At 43.4% G+C, this 17,681-nt stretch overlaps 2 protein-coding genes across 3 annotated transcripts in view; one reads left to right on the top strand and one right to left on the bottom strand.

Moving 5' to 3' along the window:
* Window positions 1-1,387: 1,387 nt before the first annotated feature.
* DTX3L (deltex E3 ubiquitin ligase 3L) lies at window positions 1,388-10,425 on the bottom strand. The gene is made up of 5 exons (XM_080919037.1): window positions 10,197-10,425; window positions 7,992-8,242; window positions 4,108-5,598; window positions 3,383-3,600; window positions 1,388-2,469 (listed from the first exon to the last, which is right to left on the bottom strand). The coding sequence occupies exons 1-5, from the start codon at window positions 10,390-10,392 to the stop codon at window positions 2,400-2,402; spliced, it is 2,226 nt and encodes a 741-aa protein (XP_080775163.1). The 5' UTR covers window positions 10,393-10,425; the 3' UTR covers window positions 1,388-2,399.
* A 131-nt stretch (window positions 10,426-10,556) lies between these two features.
* PARP9 (poly(ADP-ribose) polymerase family member 9) overlaps window positions 10,557-17,681 on the top strand; it is a 30,667-nt gene continuing 23,542 nt past the window's right edge. The window contains exons 1-4 of one of the 2 annotated variants that reach the window (XM_080919647.1): window positions 10,557-10,644; window positions 12,396-12,497; window positions 13,148-13,181; window positions 16,424-17,277. In XM_080919647.1, coding sequence (XP_080775773.1) covers window positions 12,483-12,497; window positions 13,148-13,181; window positions 16,424-17,277 — 903 coding nt within the window. In that variant the 5' untranslated portion in view covers window positions 10,557-10,644; window positions 12,396-12,482. Of the gene's footprint in view, window positions 10,680-12,395; window positions 12,498-13,147; window positions 13,182-16,423; window positions 17,278-17,681 lie in introns of both variants that reach the window. The other variant, XM_080919646.1, reaches the window with a different exon arrangement.

The raw sequence follows: 17,681 nt of genomic DNA, 5'->3' as shown, positions 1-17,681 counted from the left end.
CAGATCCTGAGAATTCCACCTAGAATATGCAAGAACTTGGGCAAGAGATGAGGCAGGAGGGTCAGAGTTCAACAGTAGCCTTGGCTACACAGGGAGAGGCCAGTCTGGGTTACATGAGACCCTGTCTCAAAAAAAAAATGGAGATGACAGTAAATGTACTTCTATTTATTGATTATGTCACCTTTGGTGACTGACTATTATGCTCTGAGTATGAGTTTTCTGTACAAAGAACAGGGCTACTAATCGTATTGACCATATCAATGTAAAGTACTAGATAAATACTTGCTATTCCTATCTGGCCAAAATGGTTTTATGAATGTGCATGTGCATCTTAAGGAGAAGGTCAAGGGGTCATTTACCATTTGGAGAGTGGCTAGAATGCAGATCACCAGGTCACTGTCTGCTGTGATTTTCTTCTGACTTGGAGAACCACTTATAGTGACCTGTGCCATACCATGTGGACTCAACAGTAGGTCTAACTCTCTCCTTTACTCCTGCCCAGGGAACGATTAGAAAGACTATCTATGAGAGTTACCATAAACTGCTAGGACTCACTCAAGGGATTAAAAAGCAAAAAGCTACTATTGTAAAATACTAAACTAAGGCAAAGCTATTTACCCTTTAAAACTTGAAACAGTATATATTCAAAAAGTATAACACGATGAGTGGGAAAATGTAAAAAACATGTTGCACTTTTATGGCAGGCCAAGTGCACCCTCTAGGACAAGTTCCATGGGTCAGGGGAAAGTAGAACCCGAGCTCAAGGCTTAGTCAGAGTCTAAGCAATACATGTTGGGGTAACAAACTGAATGCTAAGGACTCAAGCCACCCCTTTCCAGAGGATTTGGGAAACTTATCTTTTTATATATTTATCCCTCTGCTGGGCTCCTAGCAACTTGAGTCAGGCAGTGATCACACGCTGTCTCCCAGGCTCCGTGTCCTGAAAACTATGAGTCTTGTTGTTCTTGTCATTTGTTAGCAAAAGTCACCTGATCTGGAAACCTTTCTTGCTGTGGGTAGGGAAGGAAATAATGGGTCCTTCTCAGCCAACCTCTTTTTAAACTTCCCATTTATATAAGGGTTTCACTTTCCCATTTACACAAGAGTCCAGGCAGAGGTTAAAAAAACAAAAACTAATGTATTGCTACAGAGATAGACATGAAAAAGGATGACAAGATGAAACTCATTGGCCTAGGGTTTGAGTCCCAACACCCAAACCAAATAATCAAACCAAACCGAACCAAACCAACCAAAACAAAAACAAAAACAAAAACAAAAAAAAAAACACTATAAAACAAAACAATCAACAATAACAAAAAAAAAAAAAAAAAAAGATCTGCCTTATCAGTCTCCTGAGTGCTGGCATTAAAGACACAGCTTCATTGGCTGTTTTTTTTTTTTTTTTCAAGACCAATCCAATCCACAAATCAAGTTTCAGAGCTATGCAGTGAGACCTTATCTCAAATAAAGAAAGCAAACAAAAACCAGGGGAGGTCCCATTAACTGCCACTCACATTAGGACCTAGAAGATGATTACAGACTCACCTAACACCCCAACCATAACACAAGAATGACATCAGATTTCTTCAGCAAAAATGGAAATCCTATAAAATTATTATGTTTTCTTTTTTAACCCACCCCCGTGTGTGTGTGTGTGTGTGTGTGTGTGTGTGTGTGTGTGTGTGTGTGTGTTTGTGTGTGTGTGTGTGTGAGAGAGAGAGAGAGAGAGAGAGAGAGAGAGGAGAGAGAGAGAGAGGAGAGAGAAGAAAGAGAGAGTGTGTGTGTGTTTGTGTTTGTGTGTATGTTTGTGCACATGGGTGTGAAGATGCATATGCAGGAAAGAGGATAATGCCAGATATCTTTATTTCTATCCATCTAATATCTGTTTTGAGACAGGGTCTTAATAGGTATATCTGGTTGTCCTGGGACTTGGGCTCTGTAGACCAGACTGGGTCTGGAACTCACAGAGATTGCCGGCTTCTGCCTTCCAAGTTTTGGCATTAAAGCCAAGCATCACCATGCCCCCATACACCTTATTTCTTGAGACAAGGTCTCAGTGAACCTGGAGCTCATGGTTTTGACTAGACCAGTTGGCCAGTAAGCTCCAGGAATCCTCCTGTCTCCACTCACCAGTACTAAGATTACAAACCAGTAGTAATCTTACACCCCGGAGGATGAAGATCTGAGCTCATTTCTTCACACTGTAGATGGAGCCATTCCCCCAGCCTGTGCTAGCATAGTTTGCCTTCCATGAAAGAGTAGCACTCGAGAACGAACTGCCAAGCAGTCTGCTTCACAGGAAAAATGTTAAGGTTTTTCTAGGAAAAAGATTTTGGTTGTGCTAATACAGCCTCCTAATACTTCTTTCGAAGCGGATAGAAATCTTCCCTGCAGGTTCCTTACTCAATCCCTCTTGCTTTCAGCTCCTCCTTGACACGTTTCAGGTAATCAGGATCAGGGTAGCCAAAACTGCAGGGAGAAAAAAAGGAACCCTTTAGCTTCCTCCCAAATAATTCTTAAGAATATGTACAATAGCTGGGTTCACTGGCATGAGTGCTCAGCACTTGGGTGGCCACTGCTGTCAGAGCTCTGTGAGTCCGAGGCCAGCCTGCGCCACATAATGAGACCCTGCCTCAAAATAACAAAATCTGTGTGTACTATTATATATATATGTATATATATATATGTATATATATACATATATATGTATATATATACATATATATATTATTATATATATTATTTAAGCATATATATATATATATATATATATATATATATATATATATATATATATTATTTAAGCATCTAGTATTCTGGGCTCCAACACTCTTCCGGACAGTGACTGATATTCAAGTGCCTGGCTGACTCACCAGCATCTGTTTTCTAGTCAGGTTGCTTAAATTCTTAACTTACTCTAAGTAATGAGGCACATATTGTTATAATTGTCATATTCCGCCAAGGTGGTAGTAATCATATGCTTGTGGGTTTTTCAGACACACCAGAAGAAGGCATCAGATCCCATTCCAGATGGTTATGAACCACCATGTAGTTGCTGGGAATTGAACTCAGGACTGCTCTGGAAGAGCAGGCAGTGCTCTGAACCTCTGAGACATCTTTCCAGCTTCTGTGGGCTTTTCAAATTGGGGGATTTGAAAAAGGTCTCATGATATATTTCTTTTGGATGCCACAGGTAGAGGAATTCTGTGTTTCATAAAGTACAGTCAGATTTCCTGGAATATGTATCTTCTACAATCATGGGACCTGTTCTTCCTGAGGTTGCTTTTGGGTTATCACAGGGACAGTAACCCTGACTAAGATCTACAGCACTTGACAACCTTGTACTCCATTCAGCAACCACTACATTTCAAAAGACTCTTACTTTTCTGGTCCTCCAGATGTGGCTGTTTTGTGGTGAATATCATTCCACGTGATGACATCCGGGATCCCTGATACTCGGGAGTATCCTATTGTGAAAATCAACTTGTGTTCAAAGGCTTCTCGGAGCAGACCCAAAACCTTTCTTCCTTCGTTATTATCAGGCAAGTATGCAGTTCGACTTGTCCCATTATAAGACTTTCCTGGGTTTTGGTGCTCACTCTGTTTGAAGAAAAGAAAATGTTACACACACACACACACACACACACACACACACACACACACACACACGGATGCTTCTGAATTTTAGTATAGTAAAGGTATATTAAAATTCATGGTAGATGAAACCTATTGAAAGCCAGAAAAATATTGACATTTTACTCATATCCTGAATAATTCATAGTTTTTCAAACTCTTCAAATTAAGATACTACCTGCCCAACTCTTCCCATCCTAACATACATATATCTTTAATAGAAAGACATGAAGGGCTGGAGAGATGGCTCAGTGGTTAAGAAGACTGACTGCTCTTCCAAAGGTCCTGAGTTCAATTCCCAGCTACCACATGGTGGCTCACAACCATCTGTAATGGGATCTGATGCCCTCTTGTGTGTCTGAAGACAGCTATAGTGTACTCATAAAATAAATAGATAAATACATACATCTTAAAAAAAAACACAAACAAAACAAAAAAAAAATCTGCGACCCTCAGGGGCACAGGTACACTTACTGTTTGGATGCCACCTTTCATATTATAATAAATCACAATAGTACCACAGCCTTCATAGCCTGGAAGTGACTCTTTTCGAGTGACATAAGACATGGTTCCCTCTGGCTGGTTCCCCTTCTGGACACCGTAGGAAGTCAGACACACAGGACAGACAGGCTTGATTGACATGGCTTTGCGGATACAAGAGGCGCAGAATTCATGCTTGCACTTAGGGAGCACTTGCTTATTAATGATGGTATCCATGCAGATGACACAGTTGTCCTCGTCCTCGTTCCCCTTCAAGGCTGCAGGGCTGGTAGCAGAGCCTTGGAGAGGAGCTAAAGCTGCAGTCGAACCATTCTTGTCGATCTCCATGGGTGTTTCATGATCCATAGCCAATTTCTCCCCAGCCGATGGGGACGGTCCCAGCCCTTTGGAGACAAATCGCATTGCCTGTGCAAGGTGATTTGGCAAACCAGTCAAGGTCACTGACTCTTGAGATATCACAAAGTGCACATTTGGGTGCTTTTTTTTAAAGTCCTCGGCAAACCTGGTCTTGTGTAAGCGAGCTCTCTCCTTGTTGCCCAGCTGTTTCAGTGGCACAACTTCCGTCCTCAGCTGGCATGTGGCATGCTGGAACGCATCGGTAAAACTCGTGTAAGACTGCACAGACAGGTCTAACTCTTTATCCTTGGGGACAAAGAGAATGAGGGTTTTCTGGCCTTTTTCCTGGACTTTGCTACAAGTGTTAAACTTCTGCTCGATTTCTGCGATTTCCTGGAGCAGTTCAAGTTCTAGAAGCTTAAAGCGAAGCAAATCGACCTCGATCCCTGTCATGTTCCCAGACGTGGTTATTTTCACAGGTGTCAGGGTAACAGTTTGGGAGACTTTTTCTGCAGCGGCTGAAACGTCAGCAGAAGAGCCGATGAGAGTTAGTGTTCTTCCCCGTCCCTTTATCAAGAGCTTTGGGAAACAGCGATTCAGCTCCTGTCTGACCTCCTTTGCTTTCTGGTGCTCCTCTAAAGAGATCCAATCTTGCTTTAGAGACTGTGTGCATTTCTGAAAGTCTCTGATAAAAGACTGAAATACTTCTTCTAAATTGCCTGATTGGCTGGAGCTGAAGCCTACAGATACCATATTGGGAGACCTCTCACGGATTTCAATGTTTACACCACATGTTTTCTCTACGGACTCTATTCTACCTGGATAAACATGCTTGAAATACTCAAGGAGAAGCACAGGAACGTCAAAACTGCTCTGATCCGGTGGCCTCCTCTCCACGTCAGAAGGTGGGGCGTTCTGTGGGGCGGACTGCCGTTCCTGCTCACTTCCCAAAAGCTGCTCACTCAAGAAGTGATGTATCTTTTCAATGTCTTTGAAGTTGCCGCACACCTTCTTAATCCCGTCACTACCCTCCATGCTTTTGACACGAGGGCAGAGAGTGGTTATTTGTGCTCTCTGCTCTTTGGAGAGCAGTTCACAGTTCAGCTCAGCGGTCACAGCAAGAAAGACCTGAAGGTTTAAAAGAAACGTACAAATAGGATGTCTCAGATATCCACCCCTCTTCAGAAAGACACCCAGGAACTTCACTGTCTTTTTTTCTTAGCGGTGACTAACTTCTTAGGTCCCCTGAGGGGAATAGTCTGCTACAGCCAGGCTTGCCAGACTCCTTTACACATTAGACTCACCTGGGGCGGGGAACGGTGTCTAAAAGTGAATTAAACAAAGAAAGCCAAGGTCAGACCTCATTGCAGAGGCGAATGCAACTGATTTAAAAGGAAGCCTGGGCATGAACATTTTCTAAAACTCAGTGGCCAAGAGATCGGTGTCTAGAGCTACTACCCTGGGCACTAAGGGTAGAGAAGACAACTTTGCTTCCCTTGAAGCTGCTGTGGTCCTCAAGAGTTTGCCAGCTTCGAGCTTTGAAGGTAGCTCTGATTCCAAGAAGGAGTCTCGCCCCACCTCATCTTACCCTGCTTTTTCTTACTTACCCTCTTACTTTAAGAAAACCCCAAAGCAGCCAGGGGTTGTTGGCACAGGCCTTTAATTTTAGCACTCTGGAGGCAGAGGCAGGGAATCTCTGAGTTTGGGGCCATGCTGGTCTACGTAGAGACTGGGATAGCCAGGACTATATAGAGAAACCCTGTCTTAAAATACATACATACATATATACAAGAAACAAATAAGTAAAAAAAAAGAAAGCCATAATGCATGGAACGCTTAACTCAAGGAAAGTTACTAAGTTAAACCTTGGTTTTTAAATGTTCAGTGATGAGATAGAAATAGCAGATTTAGATAAGAAGGATACGGGCAAATTGAATGTAATATAAAAGCAAAATTTCTGGTTTGTTCCCACTCCGGGGTTTTGCAGATGCTCTTTAATCCACAGGGAACATTTTGGTTGTTTCCAAAATCAGTGTCGTTTTCTACATCTCTGTGAGGACCATCTAGAATCTAGGTGGTTATCCACCTAGCCCTCTGTCACCTGGCCTCTCTAGGCCTGTGCTTCAGCTCAGCAACCTAATCCTTTACCACCGCAATCCAGATCCCTCACTTCCAGGCTCAAAAGCAGCAGGTGAAGCTCCACAGCGAAGTTAAACCGCTCAGCTCTGCCTTCACGGCACCTTCCACACTCCCAGCCCTCTCTCCTGCTCACTGCCTGCCCCCCTACTCTTGCCTCAGTGAAACTTCTGAGTTCAAGATCAGTTCTTGGGAGGCCTGTGCACGTGCTTTCCTCTGCCTAGAACGTTCCTATTACAAAACCACACAGCCAGGTCTTTTCATTTATTTCTGTTCTTTAGAGGAAGCATCATTTGGATTTGTCTGTTTGCACACGATTTGTTTTAAAGTGTTTCTGCCACTGTCACCTACCCGGCTTTATTCTTCCTGCACTTGCTGATGGAAAGGATTTATTGTAAATCTATTTACTATTCTTTGTTTCCTAGGTGACTAAGGGCCCTGAGGCCAGTCTGCAATGTGTCTGTGTCCCCAGTCCCTACAACAGTGCCTGGCACACAGAAGGACTCTATCTGTTTGGAAAATGCAGGACTTTTTTTAATGGCTGATGTATTCTCATCATTTAAGACTCAGACTAAATGTCCCATCATCCCCTTGCAAGCCCTCACCCTGTTCCTCTCTAAGACAAAACTCTGTTTTTACTCTAGCATGTCTCCATTTTTATAGTACTGCTACTTAGTTCATTGCTTTTGGTCTGCACACCCAATGCTAGCTGCTTATCTGTTTGTGTGCCTCTGTAGTCCAGTGCCTACACTAGTGCCTAGCTTGGAGCTAGCCCCTAGCACAAAGTTGTTGGACCAAAAAGACAGTGGAGGTGACCACAGAGGCAGTTGTAGGAATAGTACCAACTTGTGGGTCCCAAAAGCCGGGAGACCAGGGCCACCAGTCAGGAGCAAGAGTGAGGTCCAGACATAATCAAACCTGAAAATCTCATCCAGAGACCTGCAGAACTGTAGAACTGCTTCCTCCTTGGTCGGGCCCAGGATATCCCAGTGCACATAAGCCCGGTGGCTAGGATTACAGGTTAAACTTCCTTTCTCCTTAAAAGGACATGTCCAGCAAGCACCTGGAATCCCTCTTCATGCACATAAAGCATTCCCTAGTATCTCTGCCCCCAGTCAATGATGACACTTACCCCCAAAACTCCTACGCACTTCCCCTGGTTTATATAGCCTTTGTTTATTCCCAATAAAAAGGGATGTTTCACTGAAAAACGTGTCCAGAGAAAGCTGTTTCTGCCTAACTTAGGCTGACTGAGATCTTTAATCTAAGCTCTAACTAAGCTTCATTCCCACCAGTGCAGTCCAGGTGCACAACATTGCCCGAATACCCTGAGGGGAAAGGGGAGCAGACCCTAGAGCAACACCAGCTCCTCTGTCAGCACTCACCTTTTGAACAACTGAGTCAACAGAATTAAAAACAAGCCCATCACTGGGATGAATCTCATCACACACTGCTTCATTCAGAGACTCTGTCAAAGATGGAGGTGTGGGGCTTGGTGTCCCAGCTGGCTGTGTCAAAGATGGAGGTGTGGGTCTCAGGTCCTCTACTGGCTTTTTAATAGTTTCCAGGACAATGGTCACAGATTTGTCACCAACTGATATCTGGTGGTCTCTCTTTTTCAACACGTTCTCCTTATCTTCAAGGGAGACATTAAACATACACATTCACACAGAAATATGAGAGAATTTGCAGACATGACCCTCAGTGTCCCTCTAGGTTGATTCTAGAAATGTCTGAGGACACCACTTCCAGAGATGTCCCTAATAAGATTAGGACTTTCACATAAGTTATCCATATTATCCCATATGCTGTTTATGTGTTGACTTTTGTTTGTTTGCTTGTTTTTTGAGACACCAGGTAATCCTGGCTGTCTTGAAACTCCTGGTGTAGACCAGGCTGGCCTTGAACTCACAGAGATCTGCCTGCCTCTGACTCCAGAGTGCTGTAATTAAAGGAACATGTTTAAACACCATTGCCCACCCTTCCATAGACTTTTAAGAATTTCTAGATAATTTTTAATCCTTCGCACAAGATAAACACTACAGAATCGTTATACTGTATTATTTATTTGGATGAACTCTAGGGTGTGGAACTGTTGTGTAAATTTCCTCAAGATTGAAACATTGCACTCTGCAAAGAAGTTCCTTAAGCAAGAAGGTAAACAACTCAAATTAACTTCAGGAAATCCCTGAAACTGACCAAACTCAATGGACCCCTCCCTGACAGAGTAAATAATAAAGACTGCTGGGAAGAGTCCTCCTGAGACTCCCAGAACAGAGCTGCTATAAAGACTCACTAACGATCTGCACAGAAGACTCTCAGAGCAGCCAAGCTGTGAAGAAAACTTTGACACCAGAGAAGCTGCCTGCAGGAAGCAGACACTAAGCTCCCTGGAGGAGGTTTAGACTAACTGAGGCACTGGAAGGGATACTCTCCAACCTGTTGAGCTGCCTGCAGGCTGTGCAGTGAGCTCCAGGTTCCCATCTTTGTGAGCTGTCACCCATGCTAAATGGCCTTTGATGTTATTTCCCATATTCCTGTAAGTAACCCCAATAAACTCATTGGCTAACCAAGCTGGATTTTGTCAAATGTGTACAGAGGACATGAACAGTTATTTCTGGCATTCTGGAATTGCAGGCTGTTGATGGGAGAGACTATTCAGAACTCTAAAGTAGGGAGTTTAAAGTTTTACCGTAGAATATAATTTGGTTATTAGAAACTATGTTTCTAGTCTGGTCATGTTGGTGCACACGCACAGTCCTGGCACCACAGTAATATAGGAATAGGTGGGGGGTCGGCAAGATCCTGTCTCAGAGGAGTGGGGATGGGGGAACCATGTTTTGTAATGGTTTTGAGTCTCTCATTTCAATGGCATTGAATAATATTTATTATATAGTTAAAACAACAAAACAAAACAAACAAACAAAAACCCAAGAATCCAAAAGTTTAGAATGTTTGTGCGTTAGCTGACTCTCAGAAAAGAGTGCATGAAAATGCTCCCTTGAGGACATTAGCTGGGCACCACAGCCCTTGAATCCCAGTGGAGGCAGGAGGCTCTCTGTGAGTTTGAGGTCAGCCAACAGAGATAGTTCCAGGACAGGCAGGGATACAGGGAAAACCCTGTCTATAAAACCAACCAAGACAAAAACAAAAACAAACTATCTTCAGATAATTTTTCTTTGACTTTCCTTTCTAAAGTGGTCATGTATTATTTTTGTAATTCTTAAAAATAAGTCAATGGAATAATTATTTACAACAGTAAAGTGGCTTGGAGTCAAAATTGGTGGTGCACTTGCCTAGTGTGCACAGTGTTCTGGGTTTGCTCCTCAATTCCCAACCCCCACACTTAGTTTCTTCTCTCAACTTGGTCTGCTGGGAGATTCTCCGATGGAGTCCCCGAGTCAGCTGCTGGACTCATCTGAGGCTCGATCTGCCACTGTGGTACAGAGGGAGTCTGTGGACCGCACTCTCCCACAGGCAGAGCCACACTCTCTTGAGCTGTCCTCCGAAGCACGCAGGGGTTATTTTGGAAACCTGCTGGGTCCATCTTTGCATCCGAGCTTCGCCCTGTTTCCCCTGCCCCGGCTCACCTGCTTTTTTTAGGAACTTCACCTCGAAGGTGTCCGGGGCGCTGGGGCCCACGGGCTGGACAGAGCACTCCCCTCCTCCGGAGGCCCGGCTCTGGAAGTATATCTCTAGCTTCCTGCTGTACGTCTTCCATTCCTGGGGGGTGGACTCCAGCAGCCGTACGAGCAGCGGGGACGGCGGTTCGGGGCTGGAGGCCATGGCTGTCCGCGTCTGGCTCGCTTGGGGGCTCAGGGGCGCTGCACAGCCAGGACAGAGCAGAGGCGCGTCCGGCCCCAGAGACCCAAAAGACAAAGTTTCAGTTTCGTTTCCCAGGAGGTCCCTCCCTGTTCCCCGCAGAACCGCCGCCTCTCTTGCTCTGCGGTGGACGCTTAAAAGAAGTAGTTTCTCCCCGGTGGCAGGTCGCCTTCTTTTCTTGACGGAACAGAAGAGTGGCGGGAACCGGGATCCCAGGTTCAGGTCTCCTAAGGGTGGAGCGGAGTAGAGGGGTAAAGAGTTTCACTTGTTTGTGCTTTTTGAAATATTTTTATAACTAGTATTTACTGAGATGCGATTCTGATTGAAAGTGGAGGGAGTTTACCTGCTTGGTGACCTATCGCCCGTTCTTTTCCTGCTAAATTTTGTGCTCTGGGGTCTTAAGTCAGCGAATAGCAGAGATCTGCTTGCTTCCTAGAGTGGGGTAAAGAGGCATCGAGCACAGGAGCAGTGAACAAAGCAAAAGCCAAAGAGCTGGTTTCAAGTGGAATCTTAAGGTGGGGTGGGGGAGGGGGAGTATCCTAGGCTGGGAGAGCTGAAGTCTGAAGTCCAGAGAGTTCAGTTACAGGCCAGGAGAGGAAGAGGGCGGGTTTGTGAGATCTATAGTGCCAGCAGAAATATAGTGGGGATCGTGTGTGATTCTAAAGGTTACCACCATAGTTTAGCTTGTAGGTGATGGTTAATCTTGCTTGTCATTTTGACTTGGTCTGGAATCAGCTAAAACCCCAGCTAGTTGCTTAGTGCTTGTATCGATTTTCTTGATTGGGTCATTTGAGACGGAAAGACCCACCCTAAATCTGGGCCACACCTCCTGGTAGCGGCCTATATAAAAGGACAAGGAAAAAGGAAGTTTTGCTTTTTGCCTGCTTGCCTCAAGACAGACGGGAGTGTACCCCAAAGCATACTCCCATCAGCAGCCTACAAGGAACCGCAGAGGTCTTTTTTTTTTTTTTTTTTTTTTTTTTTTTTTTGTGAGAGAACACTGCCCTCTGGAGGCTCAGCGGATCCTGTCCGGGCAGTTTTGGTTAGTATTCCAGTTACTCCTCAATGTGCATGGCCAACTGTGCTCTGATAATGTACAACGTTTTCCTATTGCAAAGGCATTCATTATAGGTCGGACCAGACTCAATGGTAGCAACAGTTTTAGACAATGATACTGTAAGTTTTAGTCATGAGTCTAACAGTCTTTAGTTTTTAACCCACTAGGCTAAAATCATGAGAAAGTAAAATTTCCCAGAGCTTCAGATTTTTTACCCCCCAGACATCCTTAGTGCAGAGTTGTTGATAACAGATTAAGCAGGACACACCCTGTGCAGGTTCAAGCAGTTAACTCAGTTTTCGAATGCCCTGTGGGTAGCACCGCTGTGAAGAAGGCTGCTCTTTAGATGCTTTGCCTGGTCTCAGCACTCAATCAATTTCTAAGTATACCAGCACCTTCAGGACTTCACTTCCATAAAGCAATCCCTATTCCAGCGCCTGCAGTTTTCCCCCTCTGAGTTCAACCCGAATTCCCAGAAGGTTAACAGTATCAGTGCCAAAATGACATGGTCATCCTCACCATTGACATGAAAAACTACTCAAGAACAGAAATTTCTTTCAAGTCTCCTATGGCTTATTTTTCCTTCTTTTTTATTTTTTCAAGATGTTTTTTTTTTTTTTTTCCCTGTGCAGTCTCGGCTGTCCTAGAACTCTGTAGCCCAGGCTGGCCTCAAACTCAGCTGTCTTTACCTCCCAGCAATGGGATTAAAAGTGCCAGCCTTCTATGGTATAGCTTTAGCCATTTGGTGGCAAAAGCCTTGAATACCAATACTCAGGAGGCTTCATCTGCTTAGCATGTTCCAGACCAGGCAAGAGTAACATGATGAGACCTTGTCTCAAAAACAATAACCCAAACCCAAATTGCCTCAGCTTTGGTCATTGCTTACTGTACTCTTTCTCTCTGTTCCCAGAAAGAGGCCACCATCTCCTGGATCAACAGACCAACACTTGGAAACAAAGGAGTTTAAACATCTGAAGACCCACCTGGGACCTGAAGAATGGCCTATTACATGGTAAAACCAGAAATATAAATAAATACCTTTCATCATGAAAAGTCCAGTCATTACATGAAGAGTTCTCTCCACGACAGTAAGAAAGCTGGGGCCTTCAGTTACACCCAGCAGCCTCATTTGGTTTTATCCGCTCCGTGGTTACTGCCCTTTTAGAGGACCGAAGTTTGATTCCTAGCACTCACATGGTAGCTCACCATCTTGCCTGTAACCTCAGTTCTAGGGGATCTGATTCCCTTTTCTAGTCTTTGTTGACTCTTGCATGCATGATGTATACACAACTCAACAGGCTCGTACATACATATGATTATTATTTTTTTTTAAGTATTCTTCTGGGGATAGAGAGATGACTTAGGATGACTTAGTGGCTAAGAGCATTAGCTGCTCTTCCAGAGGACCCAGATTCAATTCCCAGTCCTCACATGGAGATTCTACTTCCAGGACATCCAGCCCCCTCTTTTGGCCTCCGTAGCAAGCACGTGATGTACAAACATACATGCAGGCAAAACACCCATACGTATAAAATTGTTAACATTTTTAAAAGTTTTTTTTCCTTGTATCATGTAAGAAATGGGAAATTATGAATGAGTGTGCTAATATAGTTGCTCCCATACTCAACAGGCTTTTAAAGAAGCTGTTTCTTTTTTCCACAGGATACAGGAGCAGGGGCTCCCACCGAAAGAGCAGGTATGATCGCCTCCCTCTCTCTCTCACTTAGGAAAGCCTTTGCTAAGGTCTTTCCTCGGTGCAGAAGAGGGTACTTGGAAGGAGACTATCTTCCCTTCAGGGGCTCAGGTGTGTGACTGCAGACACTGTGCAGAAGGGGCAATTGCTTCTGATGCACTGTGGTAGCAGACGACATGTTCTCTTGGGTCTCCCCCTGTTCTGTCCTTTGTTGGCAGAGACTGTTTGAGAATGGTCTCACGTTGTGGATCTGGCTGGCCTGGAACGCAGATCTGCTTGCTTCTGCCTCTGAGCACTGAGATTAAATGTGCACATCAGCACTCCAGCCTGTGATACACTTCTGACCCTTCCTCGACGGCCAAAATGGTCAGGAAGACTGGCTGAGGGCTGAGAGAGTCAGCATGCCTAGTTTCTAGGGGTGACCCATTTGATGTTTGCCATCAGTGTGCGGGCCAGTTGAGACTGTCTGCATAGTCGTGACTTCTTTTGGGTAAGAGAGGACACCAGAAGTCTTTCTTGGCAGCTCAGATTAGAAACAGAATAAACTACTACATTTAATCTGTTGCCCTACACGTTAACATCTCTGAAATGAGGCTCCAGTTTTCTTACACACATTTTTCTTTCTTAAAGGCAAAGGCTGTATTGGTATCTCATCAAAGAATAAAGAGGAAGCTCTTCATTCTTTAAAATGTTCTCCGTTTGTCTGTAGTTTGTTGTCTGTAATCTGTCTGTTGTGTGTATCCGATGTCTGTCTGTCCTTGTTGTCTGTCCCTAACAGCATTTATAAATAAACAGCTGTTTATTTAACAGCACAGAAAAGACAGTACGGTTAAAGAATGAAGAATTCATGTTTTTTAAGAGTCTTAGAAGGAAAGACGTTATTTTACTGGCCCCAGGTGACCCACAAACAGATGTTCTCAACATCTGTCCACATGTTGCTTCTCACACTTATTAATTTTTGTTTTTTATTTTCTTATCATTATTTTGTTTGGTGTTTATTTATTCATTTTTGTGATTTACTTTATTTGTTATTTGTTTTGTTTAAGGTTCCTTTCAACCTGTTGGCTGCTTTCAGCAAATGATTGCCACAACACACACAGACACACACATTATTCTGTTAGGGACATGGAACAATTTTAGTTTAAGATGAAAGCTATGCATTTAGGAGCTGGAGAGATGGCTCAGCAGTTAAGAACACTGACTGCTCTTCCAGGGGCCCTGAGTTCAATTCCCAGCAACCACATGGTGGCTCACAACCATCTGTAATGGGATCCAGTGCCCTCTTCTGTTGTGTCTAAAGACAGCTATAGCATGCTCACATACATAAATCTATTTAGTTTATATTTTAAAAGCTGACTGCAAAGATATAAGGTTGTTATATTGTTTTCTTAAAAGCAAGTTTAGAAGGCTGGATATATATAGAATATGGAAATAATTTCAATACATAAAGTTAAGTGATTTCTAGGTATATTATTAGATTGGTTGCAAGGTCTGGCAAAAGTTCAGTTTCTGAAGGTAAGAAGGATTTTCTTTTCATTCATTCCTTCCTTCCTTCCTTTCTCCCTTCCTTCCTCTCTTTCTCCCTTCCTTCTTTCCTTCCTTTCTCCCTTCCTTCCTCTCTCTCTTCCTTCCTTCCTTCCTTCCTTCCTTCCTTCCTTCCTTCCTTCCTTCTTTCCTTCCTTTTCCTTTTGACACAGGGTATCTCTGTGTAGCCTTGGCTACTGTGGAACTCACTCTGTAGACCAGGCTGGCCTCAAACTCAGAGATTTACCTGCCTCTGTCTCCTGAGAGCTGGGATTAAAGGTATGCTATGTGCCACTGCCACAGCTCAGTTACAGGGATTTGCAGAAAAAGATATTGTCACTCTACAGGTTGGGTTATCCAGAAATTGGATTTTGAGGTGGAAAAAAGTTTATGTGAAGAAAAAAAGAGAAATCCACCAGACTGTATGAAAACCTATGCTGGGTGGGTATGGTGGTGGTCCCAAAGTTTAGGAGACTGAGGAAGGAAGATTCTAATTCAAGAACTACACAGCAAAACCTTGTATTATCACCACCATCAACTTCCCCCACCCCTGAACTGAAGTCTCTGAAAGCCTGAGATATGTGCTATAGATGCCCCGTATAGGCCATAAGTGGCATTGCTCAGCCTTGGATGGGGTTGTCCTGAGACCCGTGACTTCTATTGAGGTGAACTTTAGTACTAAATAGTTAATGGAGGTTGTAAGCTTACTAGATTTTTGATGTATAAACAAATTAAGGATGTGTACAACACATCTTGTAGTCTTAAAAATGCAGTAAGTGATTTTTCTTTTAAAGACAGGATTTTACCGTGTAGTCCTTCTGACTGTTCTAGAACTGGCTCTATAGACCAAGTTGACCTTGAACTCACAGAGATCTTTCTGCTTCTGCCTCCCCAGAGCTAGGGTTAAGGAAGGGTGTGCATAGCATAATAAATAATTCTTTTAGCTACTGGGGTATAACTCTGTGCTAATTTCGACTGTGAGGACCAGAGTATGTGCCATGAACCAGAGGTTGCTGGTCTTCTACCCCTTGGCTGGTCCTGTGTTTACCATCTCCTCTCAATACGGAACAGCTTTGACTAGTGACCCATGGAAGCTGGATACATATCGCAGCTCTTGTAATGATGACTGCTCTAGGGCTCTGGTTCTGAGTTACATGATCTGCTCTGCCCTCTAGTAGAGTAGAGATAAGCTTCATTTGCTAACAGCACATATAGCATCCTTGTTTGTGTTTTCCTATCTTAGTTTCTTACTTTCTCTCCTTAACGTCAACCTGTGGTGTTTTCTAGAATCAACTTTTAAAGTACTTCCATTCAAGTCTTTTCTCAAGATTTGCTTCTAAGCAAACTTAAAACTAAGACATTAATATAAGCAAAGAAGTTATGACTACAGCTTCCCTTTCTTCCCATCTCACAATTAAGTCATTTTAGTGTGTTTGTGTTTTACAAACATTCAAGACATCCTTGTTTTCTCATTTAGGGACTGCTAATGAAATGTCACACACAAGGCTGAGCCCTTTTCAAGTGACTTTGACTCAAAGACCCTTTGATATCTTTGACCTGATTCCATATAGAAGGGAAAAGCAGTGTCCATAAGGGAGGTAGCGGAAGTTAATCTCTCTTTCACATAAGAAACACAGTCTCCTAGTGTGGAAAGGAACCATGTCCTTATCAAAAGAACTGGTGTTCATTTCTTTCTTGTTTTGTCTTTTCTCCTTTACCAGCCAACGATTCTCTTGAAGAACACCATAGATGGCAAATTCCCATTAGACACAACATGTTTGAAATTTTAAAAAGCAATGAGAGTCAGCTGTGTGAACTCCTCCAGAATAAGTTTGGATGCATCTCTACCCTGAGGTGTCCAACTCTAGCAGGAAGCAGCTCTTCTGCTCAGAGGGTCTTCAGAAGGATGCTGACCCCTGAGATAGAGTTATCTGTCTGGAAGGACGACCTCACCAGACATGTTGTTGATGCTGTGGTGAATGCAGCCAATGAAGACCTTTGCCATGGAGGTGGCCTGGCTGGAAGCTTGGTGAAAACTGGTGGCTTTATAATCCAAGAAGAGAGTAGAAGATTAGTTGCCACCTATGGTAAAGTTCCAGTAGGTGGGATCGCTATCACGGAAGCAGGGAGGCTTCCTTGCAATTTGATTATTCACGCAGTTGGACCTCGGTGGACGGATGAGAATAGCCAGAAAGCTATGGAATTACTGAAATGTGCTGTTAAGAACATTCTACGCTATGTCACCGAAAATGAACCACACATTCAGACAATAGCAATTCCAGCCCTGAGTTCTGGAATTTTCCAGTTCCCTCTGGATTTGTGTACGCGCATAATTTTAGAAACTATCTGGCTTTACTTCCAGGACAAGCAAACGATCAGTAGCTTGAGAGAGATCCATCTGGTGAGCAATGAGGGACCCACTGTTGAGTCCTTTAAATCTGCAGCAGAAAGCATCCTAACAAAGGAGCTGAGCTCCTGGGAGAGTCTAGAAACTAAACCTTCTTCCAACATAACTCTAAACATTGGCCAAGGCCTGACTCTCCAGATTGTCCAAGGCTTCATTGAACTGCAAACAGTAAGTTTTTGTTTTTATTCCCTGGCACCAACAGAGGGAAGTCCTGGAATTAATAGTTAATTACTAAGATGTTTAAAGTGAAAGAATGTCAGATGCATCTTTTGGGGGTTAGAGAGTGAATGTCGTCAGGGCTAAGCCATCTGGATTGGAGACCAACTTTACTATTTCTAATTCAATGGCTCTCTTTTTTCTTTAAAACATATAACAATAGCACTTAAAAATCTGAAAGCTGAATCATTATCCAAGAGACAGTTACAGTATGTGGCATATGGTAATATAGAAATTATAATGATTAGGCTCTGACTCTTAGGAACCAAAAGCAATTGAAATTCTCTTTGATCCCAAAGAACTAAAGCTTTCTCTTATTTCTTTGTTGTTTTTAAAAACAGACTTTGTTTTCTACC

This window comes from Micromys minutus (genome assembly GCF_963924665.1).
Source record: "Micromys minutus genome assembly, chromosome: 7".
Taxonomy (NCBI): Eukaryota; Metazoa; Chordata; class Mammalia; order Rodentia; family Muridae; genus Micromys; species Micromys minutus.
This window is presented reverse-complemented; position numbering and strand designations above follow the sequence as displayed.

What these genes read in the sequence shown, in the direction of transcription:
- DTX3L (XM_080919037.1), bottom strand. Translation starts at nt 10,392, where the DNA reads ATGGCCTCCAGCCCCGAACCGCCGTCCCCGCTGCTCGTACGGCTGCTG. An exon ending in GAAGTTCCTAAAAAAAGCAG is followed by an intron (nt 8,243 to 10,196) that starts GTGAGCCGGGGC and finishes TCTCCCTTGAAG; the next exon opens with ATAAGGAGAACGTGTTGAAA. An exon ending in TGAAAGGTGGCATCCAAACA is followed by an intron (nt 3,601 to 4,107) that starts GTAAGTGTACCT and finishes TTCTTCAAACAG; the next exon opens with AGTGAGCACCAAAACCCAGG.